We start from the raw sequence: 18691 nt of genomic DNA, 5'->3' as shown, positions 1-18691 counted from the left end.
TATTGTATACTAGTTAAAAAGTAAGTAAACGTTGTCTAGGATTAGGTAAGTATAAAGTAAATTAATAAATGCTACTTACAGGAGTTTCAGTAGCAGCCGGCACATCTGCCGATGGGGAAGTAACACTGGAAACAAAATAATAAATTAAAATTATATTTCTACTAAAAATCTTAAACCTGGGTGAGTTATATGCAGTATAGTAATATTATATATAGCACACCGTACTGCTTTGCATGCTATTGAAACCAATTGTGTGTTATATTGTAGTATTATTATTTTATAAACTTATTTTAACCTATTATTTGACTAGCAGAGTACCCGTCCTTCGTACTAGGGTTGGCGTATAAGAATAAAATACTTATTGCAGTTATACTCGTACTTTACGTTTGTAATGGGAGGGGACATGAATTAAGAAAATTTGGTTTACGGTATACTATAGAATAGCACATCTACCATAGTCATAATGTTCTACCACTGAACCCAAACAATAAGAAAAAGTAAAGTTCTCACAGGTTTTTGTTGCTACTTGGTTCAAATTAGCTGTTGTCATAAATTCCCTGTTAGTAAACCTTATAACATTTAATGCTATTGAATATCATAGAACCAAATTGTTTAGTTGAAACAGCGGCAAAATTCTTTAATTCCTTTTAAATACGAATACAGTACTCATAAGGTTAACATCATGGGAATCTCTAAAGCCACTGGGGTGGAGCCCAAAAGGATTTTTGAGATAAGAATATGTCTATATGTTAATCGAGAATGTGAGCTATCATAATACCAAATTTCAACCCAATCCGACCAGTAACTAATGCGTGAACTTCAAACAAACACACAAACTTCTCATTTATACATTGTAGTATGATAACTTTGTTATTGTAACTCATTATGGAGAACTTCTGGTATATATCAGTGCATTGTTGTTTTGCTTGTGTGTTTGTTTCTAATGTACAAGATAGCTTCTGAACCATCTTGGCTTAGCTGATTTGAACTAAAGATACCACTAACCCAGCCTACTCATAGGTCGATTCGTGTAATTTAATTTTTTGGGCGCCCCATGGACGTAACGGGATTGGAGTTGGAGCTTTAAGGAGGTAAAATCTTATCGTCCAATGAAAATTACCTACAATGTTTACATCTGCACTATTTTTTTATAACATTGTGATAAGTAAACATTTTAATCAAGCAGAACCATAGCGAAGTCCGTTGTTACATACGATTTCACTTGGTGATTAACTTATTTATGCTGAGCACACCAAGCCAAACCAACTTGTATAACCTGTTTATTCCATATGGTAATTTGATTAGATTCAGTGATTACAGTGAATGTTGTATTGTAAGTGAAGAGCGATTTCGCCCCTTCTCTTATACAGTTTAGGAGAGGAGAATCGACAGAGGAATCCCCCGAGACAGGTTAGTGAGTTGAAATATCGTCAGGTTTGGATGTTAAATTAAATCAATGTTTCGTAACACATTGGAATTCACTGATCGCCTTTTAACTGTTTGGCATTTACGATTTCGTAAACGGTTTGGTTTTCTGGTTTTATGGTGAATTCAACTGGTGATTCATTAATTGATTTACATAATTAGGTCGGAATAGATACTTTAGACAGACATTTTAAAAAAAGGTGCATATTTTTGTTGGTCGTGTATATCTATTTAAAGTGTTAGTAGTTGAATTTAATGTCTGAATTCAGGCATATTTTAGTTCTCGCTATACCAAAATTATAACTTGTAAGTCATGCTATACAGCTTGGACAGCTTATAACTTTATAATTACTACATTTACTGGGGACATGATATTTCAACGGGGTGGCTTTTTAGCTATCCAAGGGTAACAGATATGAGGTTTTTATATCTAAAGTACCCATGAACTTTTGAGAAAACTACAAGTCACACCCCCATAAACCATATACTTAAAATGTTCGTCATGACAAAATTCTTTAATTCCTTTTAAATAAGAATACTCAACATGGAAAACTCCAGAGCCTGAAAGGGTTTTTGAGATAAAAATATGTTTATATGTTAATCGGGAATGTAAGCTATCATCATGCAAAATTTCGGCCCAATCCGACCAGTAGTTAATGCGTGATCGCACTTCAAACAAACAAACAAACAAACAAACAAACAAACAAACAAACAAACACACAAACTTTCACATTTATAATATTAGTAAGATTAATGCATGATACCATGAAGTACTTCATGTTAAAAGGGTGTGATTATTTGTTTGTAATGCTGTATTCTGTTTTGTTTATTTCAGCTTAACTTAACCAATCAAGGGTTGAAGCTCATGGGTGACAGCTAGTTAATTATAAAATGCAATGATTTGCTACGGTATTAAAAGTCGAAGAGGTCAATTGGATTCACACTGATGTTTAAACTGATAAACAAATCATGGAAACCCTTGAAAACTAGATAAAAGTCATTTTACAAATTTTAGGAGTAAACCCAATCGGAAAACATAAATGTGTTATACTCTTCAGAAGTTATAGCCATTAAGAAAATGGGATTTCAACACTGTTTCTCTTATGCCAAAACAGCCATTTCAATTCAGTTAATTCTCCAAACGCATTTTGATTGGTAATCATAAAATTCTACATCGTAAACAAAGAAATCCAAAATTATTCTTGATTTTCACAACGCTAGATGGAAATCTTATATTTGAATCTACAAAGCAACTAATTCAAACGTCTCTATCCACCAGCTGACATCGATGTATAATCAGCTGATCACTATGCGTGTGACGTAAGTGTCTATTAGTTGTAATCTCTAATATCGCTAATCAAGAGCAGTTCCAAGATGGCGGCCTCCATGGAAAGTCGGTTGTAGGCCATTGCCGTGTTAAGGCACCACGGACACACCTATGTACATTGTATCACAGAATACAATAAGATATATCTATAATGCGACGCAATGTTGAATGCCTAAGTAATGTCTTGATGGCTCTTAAATTTTCTAGATTTACGATGGCGATTTAGCGTACGTTTAAGGTTAAGTGTTGAATGGATGAGATGACATTGTTGACTTAGATCAGCTGGTGCTGTTAGAACCATTTACTAAAACCGAACTGCTCAATGACGGTTGGGTATAATTTCGAACAACCATAAAGATACGAGAAGATACTGACTTATCTCTGGATCGAACCGTCAACCCTATGGTTAGGAAGAACATTTGAAACCAATAACCTGTGGTTTTTAACACAAACCAAAACAAGTACATAAATTTTCTCACAATGAAACTGAAACCCCTTCTTTGTGTATTCCAAACATATATACACCATCAAAGATGTTATTCGAGCTACCGGAATGGCAAATCGCTTAGCAAAGACCTTATCTTTGATTGATACACTCATATACAATGGATACGTCAATTCAGTGTATTCATAGTCAAAGGTACATCAATCGTAGCCTACGGGTCTTCTAAGCATGTTGATGTCTCTTATCATAAGCCTTGGTGTATATCATATGATATACAGTATACGGGTACAGATATAAAACTAACTTTGAACAAACGAAAACCTGATTTATGCATCAGGATAGCAGGATTATTATTACCTAGGTTTAAAGAAGAGCATTATTTTTTTATTGTATATACTCTCTTAAAAACGTGTAACAGTGTAACATCCAACTAAAGAAAGACTAAACTTATAAATTGATATAATTTAAAAAATATTATTTGTGATTCTTTAACTATAAAACATCTGACATGTAACTCGTAATTTATTGTGTAAAGCTAGGATCATCAGCTGGGCTGATCAACACAATTTACACTCCCATGTGTTATGCATCTTAACGTTTTCGTTTTGTGTAACAAAGTTTTCCTACAGTTACCTAACAATGTACATGTTCTCTCACTGATTTGAGAAAGCAAAGTGGCCAATTCGCTCATCAGTGGGACAATGTTAACATTGTCTCACTCTAATTACTTTGTCTCACTCCAGATTTGCAACGTGAGGGTACGAAATAGTGAGCGCGTAACATGCAGGCAACGTCGTATGCGCGCGAAGTACGTTGGCAGCACTGGCTGTAAATCAGCTGGTCAGCTGTTGTACTGTTGTATTTGTCACTTCGCATTAAATGTTATATTAAAAGTTCACTTCTGTGTAAAAATAGGTTATGTTTGAAGAAATATAAGACCAATTTATTTGTTTTATGGTAACTGTAGGAAAAGTATAATGTGCAACTCGAGTTCAAAGTACAATTGCCTCACTCGAGAAACCATTCCTCACTCGCCTACGGCTCGTGAGTAAGGATTTCTCTCGAGTGAGTCAATTGCTCACTTTTCTCACTAGTTGCACAAATAACTATTGCTTGATTAATTTTGAATCTCCGATTATTATGTTAAATAATATATAATTAATTATTGTTTTTAGCGTGAGAAAAAAATTTAAGTTTCATAAAACCCTTAAAAATGAAATTGAAATTTGGATTCATTAAACATTAATGATAACACAATGTTATAAATTTACAGGGTACAGATGTTTTTACTATTTTTTAAATCACAGCAGATTTACAATGATTTTAGTGTACTGATAACGAACATAACCTTCAAGTCATGAACGAGAGAATTTAGTTACCAACAAATCTAATTTTACAACTATAGGTATAAAAAAACACATACCTGTAGTTAAATTATTACTGTCCTAATTTAATAACTTATTTCGTAGGCACAACTGATAATATAACAAGAATAAAGACATGTATTTAAGATAATGATCATAAAACGTCTGTCCATTGATAGTAGCGCGTACAGTAATGACCTTGGCAGTAACACGATAAGACATGTTTTGGCGATAAGAATAATGACAGACAAGGTTGTGTCTTGTATTGTTGTTCTGTCATTTAACAAGAATACACAGCCTACAGCGTTTAGCTTACAACTGTCATTAACTTTAATGAAAATAATGGGACATGGCTGGTATAAAAACAACAAATTTGTCAAGTTTTAAAGCTGATTAATTTGGGAATGTGTTTCTAATTAGAGGTTTGATTAGTGTGATCGTCGAATGAAATATATCATTGCAGTTTTTGATTGCTCTTAAATAACTAATCTTTGAGATTTGATTTGATTTAACACACAATTCTTAGTATCTATTGCAATTTACCAAATATTCAAATATTCTTAGTTATCAAAAGATTAATTTATATAAAAATAATTCTTAGCATTTGTATTATACGATTATCATGATTGTGATTAGGATTCGATTAGTGATGCGAATAAAAGTTGAAACAGAATACTGTTACTATTTTCGGTCATAAATACAAAATTGTATACTGTCATAGGTTTCTCATCCTGATAGATTATAAATTGAAAACAATTATAAGTTCTGATCGGTAAATGTAGAGTGAGTTTTTATTTGGCAATCTTGTATTGCTACTTCACCAGCATTACTTTTCTAGTCCAGCTAACCTAATAAATCGTTTTTTTTCCGGTTTCCCAACCAACACCAATGTGGATACCGGTACTCTAAAAGTGTCCTGAAATTAAATTAAAACATTTACTCGATATAAGCTAACTTATATGTAACTAGGAACGAAGCACGCATCACAGGCTTCAGACTTTACCATCGGAAGCCCACTTTTGGTAAAAAACATTAAGTAAAATAGGTAAACTGAGTCCGATCAGGGTGGACCCCTTAATACATATAAACCTTTCTTCTTTTCTAATACAACTTCTCAAAATCATTTTCCAACACAGAATATAAAGCCACAGGATCCTGGCACACACAAACTATTAAATCCACAAAATCTGCAAAATACAACACCTTCACAACTCTAAAGCTCGACTCGCTTATCCATCGATAACAAAAACGAAACTATTTATTTTTTCAATTCAGTTCAATTTTACTTGAGACAGCGACCCACTCTGAGATGAGTATTTTAGGCTGGATTATAAGCGAATGATGAGTGTAGAATGGAATGATCTGATCAGCTGTTTCATTATTAAAGCCGAATGATCAAGAACAGCTGATTTCAACTTCGCACCATCTAACATCAAACAACATGAAATATCCCAGTACACCATAAATTCATATATGCTAAATTAGCAAACCCGAGTCAACCGGGCATTGAATGGAGTGACGTCACTGCGAGAAATGACGTCAACTGCAAATTTGAGGAAGACCAAAGACCGCTTTCTAATTTAGTCAAAGCTAATTGAACAGTCACAGATGGGGGGGGGGGGGTCTCAAGGTGTCAACCTGGACCAACGTTTGAGTGAATGTTAAAATACTTTACTTGTAAATCTAGCTTTTGCCTTCAGGAAGAAACCTAAATTATTAAATTGTTCTGTATTGTTGGCCTTTCCCGATGGATATAAAACAATGTAAAAGAGAGAATATATATGTTTCTCTCTAAAATAAGAAGAAAAAGAATACACATCTTGAAGAAATTGTAGGTATATGCATATTGGTTGTAGTAATGAGCTTCACTTCAATAGTTCACAAAAAAGTGTTTATTGTTTATTATTTTTACCAATAGAACCACTTTTGTCAGAATACACAAGTACTTAGTAAAATAAATAACTGCGGTAAAATAAGTTTAATAATCTTGCCATCGTTATCAGTTCACTGTCTACTAATAGAAATTTCGTTTTAAAATATTGTAAAATGATTGTCACCAAAACACACGTGGCACGAAAAACTTTGAAAAACAACCAACAGTTGTTACGGACATTAAATACCGTTATTTGTGTGTATCTGTGTTTTGACGTTGGTTTTGACGACCAGAATTAAAGTGAGCAATACGGAGATTTGCAACCAGCCATCTGTAATAAACCGTAGATTGATGGGGAAAATATGAAAACTTTCCTGCATCGACGAGATGCAACCAATTTTATCATGGTCATCACAACAATTCTGGAGGCAACAGTAAATAAAAACCAATCACACAAATTACCAACATTACACGATTTTTACAATTTACTTTTTTTTTAGGGAGAGGAGGTAAAATGCTTTTACGCACACTGGTAAGCCTGTAGTATGAGCATGAGCTGAACGTGTATACCCAATGTTATAATTCATTAGCTCGTTATGTATTAAAGAATACTTTCACAAGACCTTCAAATGTAACACGCGACCAACCGGATACAAGGTTTATTCTGTCTGTTAACGGACCTGAAATTGTGACCAACATCCTTAAAGTCCGTTCATAACTCATAAACCAAAGATAAAATCATTTCTGAACGCAAAGTTCATAACATAACCGTATATTTGACATAGAACTTGTTTTCATACTAGTAGCTTCGCAGCAGGGCATAACCATTGAATATAATAATTTAGTTGTTTTGAGCTTCTGCAGAAACAAATTCAAAGTATTGTCACTGATTATCAAATATAATTTTTTATAATCAATGGTCTCTATACAGGATGAATGGACAAACGAATAAAATGTTTTTCTCATTTATAAGCTACACAACGTTGGCTGGATTATAACGTAACTAAACAATTGTCAACCCTATATTCACAAAAGCCTCCTAGGATAAGAATGGATAAGTGAAAGAAAGAGGATACACAACTTACTTGGTTTGACCACAGAATAGGGATACAATGTCTGTCTTTATTTTTTTGTTTTAAGAAAATCTTATTAAATTGTTTTGAGTCAGCAGTATAAAAGCTTGGTTCTAATAATTTTCTGAATTGTAGTTTCTTTTGTATTTTTTGTACTACGTAGTTTATTGTTGTTTTCCTGTTGTTGCCATGGAGACCAATTATTGGTGTTTACTTCCAGACTACGCCTCAGAACTTTATAAGTGGAGCTCTAGATCAATATCGAAACGAGAAAAGAACTTCTGTAGCAATCCTGGATACTTAAATTATCTTTGAGCAGTTACAGCTGATTTCGTATAATAGACAGATACCTTATTTTTATGTATCAGTATTAATTGTAATGTGTTATTATGATCGTAGATAATAAAACAGCTGGTCGAGTTCAGTAACAAAGTGCATATCATCTCAGACCATTCTACACTCATATTTCGTTTAAATACGCACCTAGGTGGCGTCCCCATCACAATAATTGACAAAAAACATTAATATCAGTGAGCATATGAGTTACTAGACCAACTTGAAATTTATAAAATGCAAATAAAGTTACTCTACGGCTAATATTTTGTGACGAAAATAACGCAAATGTGAAAGGCTCAATCAACTAATGGTGGCTTTTCAATACACCGAAGTGCTCATTCGTCATTCAAGCTTCGATTGGTATTGGAGACATTTCTATCCAGTGAATCCAAACTTTAGGTTATTAAAGCACCAATATTAATTATACTTTTGGTCATCGTAGTGTAATATACAAACATATTAACATAGGTAAGTTCTTCTGTAATAGAAGATTATTACATATTTGATTTCCACAGTTATCCATACAAATGAAAATGGAAATCGGTTTATTTTTAACCACTTAAATCAATGGTGGTTCAAGTTTAAGTTCTCCCTGAAATTAATGGTGGGTTTCTCTAATTTCATAAAGTTGATTTAAAGTAGGGCCTCCTCTTCCGCGTCCTCTTTCCGATGCGAAGTTATTATAGTATTAGTAGGGCTTAATTGATCATTGATGACAATAATAATTAGTAACATTTGTCACACTTTGATCAACTACTGTTAACGTAAATAATGGTATCCCCAAACATACGCAAGCTTTCTCCCTAGCTTATCAACATCCCTTAACGTGGGAAGTATGAACGGTGGGAGTAACTTCGTTATTTTATAGATAGAATTGCAATATTTACAATAACCTTCAAACAGTAGTTTTTACAGCATTGTGGATTGTACCATTTTGTTTAGAGTTAAAAGACCATAAAATTCTTAATTTTAATCAAACTCATTCGAGCTGTTTTTATACAATTTTTATTTTATTGTAAGGGGTATTATGACATATTTCTTTCCAAAACTCAGACAAATCCAGGTAAATCTTTCCTTAACAAGTTACGTATTCATCAAAGTTATGCTTTATCCAGCCTACGGACATGAGAGGCAAACTCAGCTGCACTGAGGAAGAACGAAATCAAATATCCTCCGCTTTGATATTCATAAAAGAATCAGAAATTGGTTTCAAAATATCTGTTTACATTTTTAACTGCTCTACTGTTTAACTTCAATTCCAATGTCAACAAGTTTGTTAAACGGTAGTAGTTCTCTTTCTGAGGGCAGTGAGGAAAGAATTGTTCATGTATAATATAATCTTTGACTACATAACTTAGTGGTACAATATTGTTTGGTAAAATATGCAATAACTGTCGGAGGATCCAAATGCCTATAGTGTCCAAATTCAAATCTGAAGGTAGCTGGTTCGATTGCACGCGAGATAGTTAACAGACTCAGATGCTGGTTGTCATTGGTCTATTAAATTATATTATCTAACGAATGGTCGGCAATAAGCTACAACCGATTGAATCGATACATAATTTCGATAATAACATGTGATCACTAACAATCGAAGTTAACAACTGAGTTTACACCAGTGTCAACAGCTGATTTTTACACCCGAGGGTATGATCCATATACTTCAAAGTAAGAAAGTTTCTTTCGCTCCAACAACCCAGACAAATGACGTCTTCAAGTAGCCTAAATTAGCGCGAAAATCAGACTCAGGTGTAAGATGTAAAGGAACCGAAAGATAATGAGGACCAATACACAAGAAATGTAGGTTGAGATCTGTCAGAGCCGGACCGAGGCGGAGTGAAAGTGGTTCAGCAAAGCTCATATAGAGAAGGTCGCACATCTCCTGTGGTTGGGAGATATGAGGCTGTAGTAGGCGTCTATTGCAACTGTGGTTGTACCTATATAGATAATGCACCAAGCCACCAAGTGTGGTCAGGAGATTCAAAACCATAGTAGGAGTCATATAGTTGCAACCGTTGTTGTATTGATAATGCGTGAGTGGCCAAGAAGTTGTGGACTATGGTAGGCGGTCGTAATTGCTATACAGACGTTCATAATATACTTGTCGTAGTTATTCTAGGCGTGGTAAAAATACTGGCATGGGCGGTAAAAATTCGATACATTTGGCCAAGATAAACTACGGTGGGAATAATTTTTTACTTTCTCCCCCTATACCACATAGTAAACGAAGAAAGTATTGTTTTCGTCAAAACTTTAGAGTTTGAGTGGATGCATACGTTTTGAGTACCTCTGAACCCAAGCCCCCCTCTGAATTGGTTTTCGAAGTGATGTCGGTGTGTGGATGTGTACAGAGATATATACCCCACCTGTAGGGATGAAATTTGGTATGTAGGTACTAATCAATGGCGTATCTCCAGGAGTTTTATTTTTTTATATTTCATGTAATTTTCCCATAAAACCCAAAAAATAACGACAACAACAAATTTTCTCGAAAGTGGCCCAAACGGTTTTGATAAAACTTTTGTTTTGAACTTTAACCTCTGAACAAAATGGTACAACTCCCGTTGCTGTAAAAATTACGGCTGAAAAGTTATTACCTTTGTGATTTATATCAAAGTACCACTGCTAACCCATGATAAAGATTGTTGACAAACTATTGGGAGAAAGTATGTGTCAGATTGGCGATACCGTTTATTTCTGTACAACCGTTGTTATGGTTGAATTCACAACACACTATAGTTAGGTGTAATTGTGATTGTAGTGGCTTGTTTAAATAGCAAAAAGAGAGATCAGAGATTAAAAATGAAGCTGAAACAAGAATTTTATCGCTACAATCATGATAGAGTATGGATAATTTATGGTCAGGTAATTGTAATGTTGTACCGGGATCGATAATAGACTATGGAGCAATAGTTGACGTTAATTAAACATTGCAACTTTACTACTATTGATCATCTGTCGTGTTCAAGATTATGGTACGAGGTAGGCATCGCATTATGGTAACATAATTCACTACTTGTGGTAAGGAGCTTCAGTAGGTATAATGTCATTGCAGCATTAACTAATTGTTGTCCCGGAATTAGATATAACTTTACGGAGCTAGGTTTCGTGCTAAACGGAATTCATTGTGAATAAGTCTCATCATTGCGTTTTCGCAAGCTCAACAGATAGAGATAGATAGATTTATTCGACTATTAAAAATCATACAATCATGCAATAGATCATGTCAATAATAGGTACAGCAATAAAAGGGTTTCATGCAAGATGTATAAGTATAAAATAAGTTACATTGCTTAATAAATAATACAGAGAGGCTTAATACAAGCACTGGAAATTACAGTATAAAAAATTAATTAAATCACAGTAGTCGGCAAATTTGAATAAATAATGCAGGTAAGCAAGCTAGCAATGAAAGTTTTACAAGTTGGGTTGGATAATTACATGTAATATAAAATCACAGTATATTGTAAACAGAGTGGAGTATATAGTACTGTAGTAAGAGTATATAAATATATTGTAGGCCTGCGTTTTTTCTGTTTTCTACATATCCGGCTTCTTTAAATTTTTAACAAGTCTATCGTAGAATTATTTTATACTGGAATCACATCTGGAAACATAACTTCAAAGCTTCTTGGCATAAACCCAATGATTTACTTTTCATGTATTCTTATACGAAATAAACTCTGAGCTTGTGAGAACCCGATGAGTCTTATTTACAAATAATTCCTAATAAGATTAAACCTTTTTGAAATCCTGACCCGGGCCATAATGGCGGGCATTAATTGCGCCAACTGACCTGAGTCAGGTGGTCGGGTATTCCTGAATTGTACCAACTACTCCAGGGAGCTACACGATACGTTCTTTAACAAAGCCAAGAGGCGGCCGTCTTTGACTGTTTAATTGAGTAGGTTAGGTTAGTTAGGTTAGATTAGGATAGGATAGGTTAGGATGACATGTAAATAAGGACATTCATTCATCCTGCCGACATTTCACCCCTACCTGGCTTGGGCTTGGCGCAACTAAGGAACATTTTTTGGGACCCTTTGAGGTCTTGGCGCAATTTATTAGCGCAATTAATGCACGACCGATCATAAACCAGTCCCCTCCTACTCGGAAGACAGGTTCCATCATACATACTATAGAGATACGGATCTATTATTACGTTGTAACATTGCAACCACGATTGTTACTAGTATTGATAATTTATCATTCATACCATCGCGACAAATGGTTGTACCAAAATCCATCATGCACTTTATGAAGCTAGGGTAGTTTTCGTATATGATTTGCTACAGACCTTAAAGCTTTCTATAGACTTTTCATTAACTTAGGCCTACAAAATTCCTATGGCAATTAAGTTAGCCCACATTGAACTCAAAGTCATTTCTTTCTTAATAAAGATAATTCCTAATTTGTGTTTTATTTCTGTCTAATAAGGTAAGTCTTTGTCTTAATCTTATAATTATGAATTATTTTAAGAATAAATAGATTTAATAAGTTACAATATAAATTTATTAATGAAATACAAATATTAGATAAGTTGTTGGTTGAATTAGCTACAGGGTAAGTTAACAATGGTAAATTTTCAAAATGGTGGGGTTTCCAAAGTGGATGATATTATTCTAGGCTTATTGGGTTGGTTTCTTCTAAAGTACAGTTAGTACTAATTACTATTTGAATATGAGCTCTTAATCTCAGGGAGGGGTGGTCGTGCCGGTTCGAATGATATATTAGGCTTCTTGAAAATGCAAATAATTTAATTTAGTTATTGTTCTGAAATAAGTTAAGCTAGGTTCATGATGCTATTAATATAATAATGTTAAATGTCCAAAGAAAGATTCCAAATGGTTTCACTGAATTTAATGAAATAAAATAGAATTTGAAGATTAAATTTTGAATAAAAGTTCAATTTGAAATATGTATATATCTTGATGAGTTGAGTTAATTGGGCCTAGTAGGCTATACTGATTAAATGTCCAATGAAGATTAAATTTGTCCTTAGTTAAATAAGATGGATGATGGTTACCAAATTTGGAGTGTCTGTCTTCTTATAAATTTGTACTCTTCAATGCACTTGTCCAATACTTTTGGATGATGAGAAATTTAAATTTAGGTTTTACTTTGGGATTATGAATTTTAGTTTAAATTAAACACAATTTCCAATAGAATGATGTTCACACTGTGAAGAGTTGGCAGGATCTGGGGAGAGGCAATGGTAGAAGCTCAGGAAGTCCATGTCCATTGTTGAAGTGATGTACAGCTGGTTAATTTACATGAATGACACTTGCCACAGTAATTTTGATTTTCTTTGGATAATTTTGAAAAGTGATACTATATTTAATATGTTATTATTATATTGCAATTTTCTTACAATTCTATATTATTCTAAATAAATGATTATTGTTGGTTTTTGATGAGTACTTAATAGGTATGGAGAGAATTTGCATAAATATTATATTGTAACATAAAATAGGATGATGTTTCTGTGGGGTGATGGGATATTATATAACATTGAACAAAATTGGATAAAATAACACATTAACAAGGAGGAACATATTAAATAACTGATAATACATTATCAGGGGCATTAACAGACATTATGAGAGAAAATATACAAAATAAAAGAGAAATTAATGTTAATGATGAATGAATGACATGTAATATTACAGATTTTGATCGCAAACATAGTACTTTAATAATGCATTAGTACAACACGCATGCCAAATATGAAGCAACAGAAGGTCACATAAGTGCAGCCGTGGTTGATGCACCAGTAATGATAATGCACTTAGGGGAGCTATAGCACTTTGTGGTCATATTGCACAAGTGATTATGGAAGTGCTATTTATCATGCATATTAGTTTATACGCAGACTCCATAGTTATGGTTATATAAATCATAAACAGTGGAAATTATGACAAAAATAATATAGTACAAGTTATAAGAATAAGTAATACAAAAATTCATTGTTTTTGTTTGAAAATATATTATAAAGTTTTATATTTAATTTGGCCTTATTTTTGTGCTTTCACATTATTTATTTGGTTTTTGAATTTCCTTAATAACCTTTGTATATATTGTAAATTTGATACTAAAAATGTTGTTTAATGCAATCTTTGCTTAAAACTATTACAAAGAATGAATAAGTAATAAATTTTGAAATTTAAACAGTATTCGACTCAAAAAGTACCCATTTATTTATTGACTAAAATGAATTTAGGTAGCTCGAAAAAGAAACGTTTAGTTAAACTATGCAATTTTCAATTTGAAGGTGTAAATTGGCTATTACAAGATAGCGAGCGGTTGGGTAGGGTAGCAAACTGGGAACTTCACACACAACATTGTAAGTTTAGAAACTGTTAGTGCATTTTAACAGCCCACATTGATTATTACCGAACTTTTACTTTCTCCCCCTATACAGTATATGGAGAAGGGGAGAAAGTTTAGTTTGAGTTTGTATGTTGGGTGGAAGTATCCGTTTTGAGCCCCCGTGAACACGAAACGTGGTTTTTCAATTATGTCTGTGTGCGTGGATGTCTATAAATACAGTATACAGACAACACCTGTGTGGTGTTTACTGTAACCATTTGCTGTAGACTGAACAATTGTTTAGCCATTGTTTTCTGCAATTAGTAGTGTTAGAACAATTTCTCATAAAACATTCGCGTTTGCAATATTTGCTTTTAGATAGTTAACTATACACCAGGTATAGCTAGTTACCAGATAAAGTACTTAACTATTTACATTCAATGAAACTGATTTAAACAGTTTGGAATTTAGTAAAAGCGTGTCACCCGACACATGAGTTTTCAAGATCAGAACAAATGTAACAATATGTCGTTAAATTTTATTTAATCTTGATCACTACAACTATTTTTAACTGCCACTACCGTTGTCGTTTGTGGTTGCTTAACAAATCAATTTGGGAAAGTTAACGTACTAGGTTTGGATATAATGTGCCCACCAAACCATACAAAACCGGTTATATTCGCAGTTAAGTATTACGTACTAACCTATTGTGGTCGGTGAAATGATCAATGCTTGATTTTGAAAACCACAAAATAAATTATTTGTGCATTAATGATCTAAACGTGCTTACAAATAATAAATCATCCGATTTTGGTGAAATTTGGTACAAACGTGTACAACTCCGTTTATTCTAACGGTTTTCCGAACCAAATGATCCAATGTCAACCATATACACACCTCAAAACATAAAATGTCGAAATTTCTTTCAATAATTATTTTTTTTAACACTTTTGGTAATTTGTTTAATAATTTTCTCCCATTGTAATGAATATGTTATTCATTAAACTATGCTTTGCGGAAAGTAGAAGAAAGTATTTGTAATTTTCTCAAATTATAATAATAACATCAATAACATTGTGTAGAGTTTAAACCTTAAATAATTTAGGATAGTGAAGCCTTGCTCTGCGGTTAATGATCTTGGAAAAAAAAAACTGAACATTTAAAAATCCCATGTTATTTCCAGGGAAAAAGTGGACTTTTGTATTTTGTTTTTTTTTGTGGATAATTTTTGATAAAATTTTGACAAATTTATTATTATTATCATACTATTAACACAGCGTGTTTACCTTCCATAGTAGCACACCTATAAGTACCCGTAAAACCTAATGATATTTAGGAAATATTTTATTGGAAATACTATCAGACAAATGGAAATTCGCTTAGTCAGCAGGTATGATGCGGCGGGGGTATTTAATATTGTACTAGGGCAATCGATGAAGAAATAAAAGATGGATGCAATAGGCTGTAGTCAATGGCCATTTTTATTTGGTGTGATTTAAAAATTGATTTATAAGAAATATAATGACTGTTTTCAGCATCACTCTCAATAACTTAATCAACCCAGTTCTTTTAACATGAACTTGCTTCAACTTTAACAAGGAATGTCTACTTCACAGCAGTGTTTATTTGAAGCTAAAAACAGTACATTGTATACAAATTGGTAAATTGCAGTTAGACTTGCTGTCTAGAGCAAACTCATTTACAAAGGCAACACATGGATGGCTTGGTTGTATTGTTAACTTCACAGTAAAATATTCTGTTTGATCTCACAGTAATGTGTGGGTGAAAGTCTGCAATGTATGAGTTCAACAGCTTGCATTTACTGAGGCTGAATATTTTAGTAAATTGTATTATATTTAATCAATTTATGTCTCACAAAAGTCATTCATTTTTGCAGAATTTTCTACTCCTGGAATCTTGATGGATAAAAATAGCCAACTTGTTTACCATGACTAATTCCGAAGTACGTTAAGTTAAAACCTTGCATAGGGTTATTCCTATTTCATTGTGGAAATCCTAACTGTCTTGGGTTACAGGTTTCCTTCGTGGAATTCCTCCAAGTTTATCGTGGTTACTTTTTTGAAGTATTATTTATAAAATCTGTGTGGATAAAAACAAATTTCCCTACAAAATGGTTCAAAATTGAAACCAAATTCTCGAGGTAGATACATCTTTTAGGTTTGGCTTGCTTTAGAATAGAGGCTTAGTTATTAGTCCATAGTAGTTTATTAGTCCATAAAGAGCGCGGGATGATTGTGAAATCGATTGATGATCTTTGCAGCATTGTTATAAGTAGGCTTTAGCTACGACTATTTGTTAAAAGCCCGAGGATTAAGGACATGGATAGGAACAGTTTCGAACCATGAGGCATAGTACTTCACTTTTCTCTGGATCTAACCGGCAACCTACAAATTTGTAGGTCACTGAAACCACTCATCTAAGATAAAAGATAAAATATTGTTATCTGTAAATACTTTCTTGAAGGTAAATACTGCTTTTACTCTTCTGTTGTTTTTAAAGAGAGAAATTATGCGGCGTGCATAATTTCATTTTCTCCATCATCTCCCAGACCACTGGCACACAATTATTGCGAGATGAACGTCCTTGAAAGTTTCCACGAGACACTGGTTCTGCCTAGAGGAAGAGCATGGGTGCCACTGGTAACTTGCCTTCCAATAGAACAAAACTAGCTGGTTAGCCGAGTGTGGTTAAAGTGCTCGCCAAACAATCACTAACAAGACTACAAGATCGCGCCACTCATCCTTCACTCATCTTCATTCATACTTGGCTTTAAATACCTGCGTTGTATGGTCGCCATTTAATAAGAAAGTATTAAAGTATTAAAAGGTCGCCGGTTCGATCCTGAGAAAAGTCAGTAGTTTTTTGATAGTTTGAAACTTGACCCAGCTGTTCCTGATCATAGATGATCCTGGCTAATGAAACAGCTGATCTTGGTCATTAAAAAAGCTACACAGATCATCTCACACTATTCTACACTCATCCTTAACTCGTATTTGGGAATACGCACCTATGTGGCGTCTCCATTTCAAAGATTGATAAAATTGATAATTTAAGTTTGTTTAACTTTTATTTTTTTATTTTGTTGTTTTTGTATCGTGAAACCCACGATTGGACGTATCTGAGGAAGGCTCGCGCAATCACGGACGATAAATTATCTATGGAAGGACGTTGTGATAACCGTGTGGTTGTGACACAACAGTACAATGCGATTGGATATGGCTAAGATTGTTGTTAGAATTGCTAACCAATTTTGAATTGTAGAGGTAAAACCAACACTGAAGAAATGCATTAGAAGAAGACATGCGTGTGTAGGTGTGTGTCCGTAGCAAGATAACTCGAGTAAAAATCATCCGATATTTTTGACATTTGGTACACACGTGTAAAGCTGAGGTTATTCGAACGAGTTTACAAACCAGCATGATCGGACTATGGAAAGGGGGTTTAATGGTCTAAAAATTCGGCTTCCCATTTTTTACCCTAAATCATGAGATTTTGCAATTGATTTATTTCTTATTTCTAAACTAATTGGTAGTTATTATAAAAATAATTATATTGAGGAATTGTTGTACCCCTAAATTATAAAAAACTCTAAATCTAATTTCCCGATGCTATTCTTATGGAGAATAAATAAACTGTCGTAGTTTGTTTGTTCAGGAATATAAGTTGATCGAATTTAGCAAATTTATTTATTTCATACTTAGCTACTGTACTAATGGTCGAATACCAGGCAAGTACTATTCATATTCATTTGAGATGGGGACGCCACCTATGTACGTATTTTAACCCAAATGAGTTAGGATGAGTGTAGAAAGGAGTGTGGTGCCTTGCGTAGCTTTGTTACGAACTAAGATAAGTGGTTTCATTATTCAGGACCATTTATGAACAAGGACTGCTGGGTTCAGTTTCGAATCATCAAAAAGCTACACCTTTCTCAGGATCGAACCGGCGACCTTTTGATTACCAGGCGAGCACTATAACCACAGCTACTTAGCTATATTATTTTTATTGTACTATACATTTGATAATGCTACGGAAAAGTTAAGAATGGCTCATTATTTTCAAAATACGAATCACGAGAAAAACTTTCCTGTCATCCCAATCTGAGGAAACACAAACGTGCAAGTCCATTAGATTTATTGTTTGTTTACTTGTCAAGAACTAGTAAACAAACAAAGAACGATAATCCGACTAACATAACATATGTATCAGTTTCCCACGGATCGGGAAAGTTGTGTGGTTGGAACATCAATGGAAACACTCCACTCGCTAATCGTTGGAAAAATACTCATCAATTTGAAATGTAGACTTCCTATCTGATTTCACTAATGCAAATTTAGTTTTTGGATATTTCCCACGCATAAGGGGACATTTTGTTAGTTAACAGTTTTGATCTGGTTCGATTCATGCTTGTAATGCTAAAGATATCAAGAAACGTTAGTGAAAATTTCTAAAATTTCTAAAATTTCTAATATCTTGTATATTTATACAAGAACAGCTAGGGCCACATGATTTATACAA

General features: G+C 33.6%; 1 protein-coding gene across 5 annotated transcripts in view; it reads right to left on the bottom strand.

Annotated features, from left to right (window-relative positions):
* LOC128988525 (uncharacterized) overlaps positions 1-18691 on the bottom strand; it is a 146986-nt gene that overhangs the window by 28038 nt on the left and 100257 nt on the right. For all 5 annotated transcript variants that reach the window (XR_008490395.1, XR_008490396.1, XR_008490397.1 and 2 more), the window contains exon 10: positions 80-125. Coding sequence is in view for 2 of the 5 variants with exons in the window: in XM_054409900.1 (XP_054265875.1) it covers positions 80-125 (46 nt within the window). In the remaining 3 variants the exon portion in view is untranslated. The remainder of the gene's footprint in view (positions 1-79; positions 126-18691) is intronic.

This window comes from Macrosteles quadrilineatus, unplaced genomic scaffold, assembly GCF_028750875.1.
Source record: "Macrosteles quadrilineatus isolate MER2022 unplaced genomic scaffold, UCM_ALF_1.0 Scaffold_3__2_contigs__length_128488019, whole genome shotgun sequence".
In the NCBI taxonomy this organism is placed as follows: domain Eukaryota; kingdom Metazoa; phylum Arthropoda; class Insecta; order Hemiptera; family Cicadellidae; genus Macrosteles; species Macrosteles quadrilineatus.
This window is presented reverse-complemented; position numbering and strand designations above follow the sequence as displayed.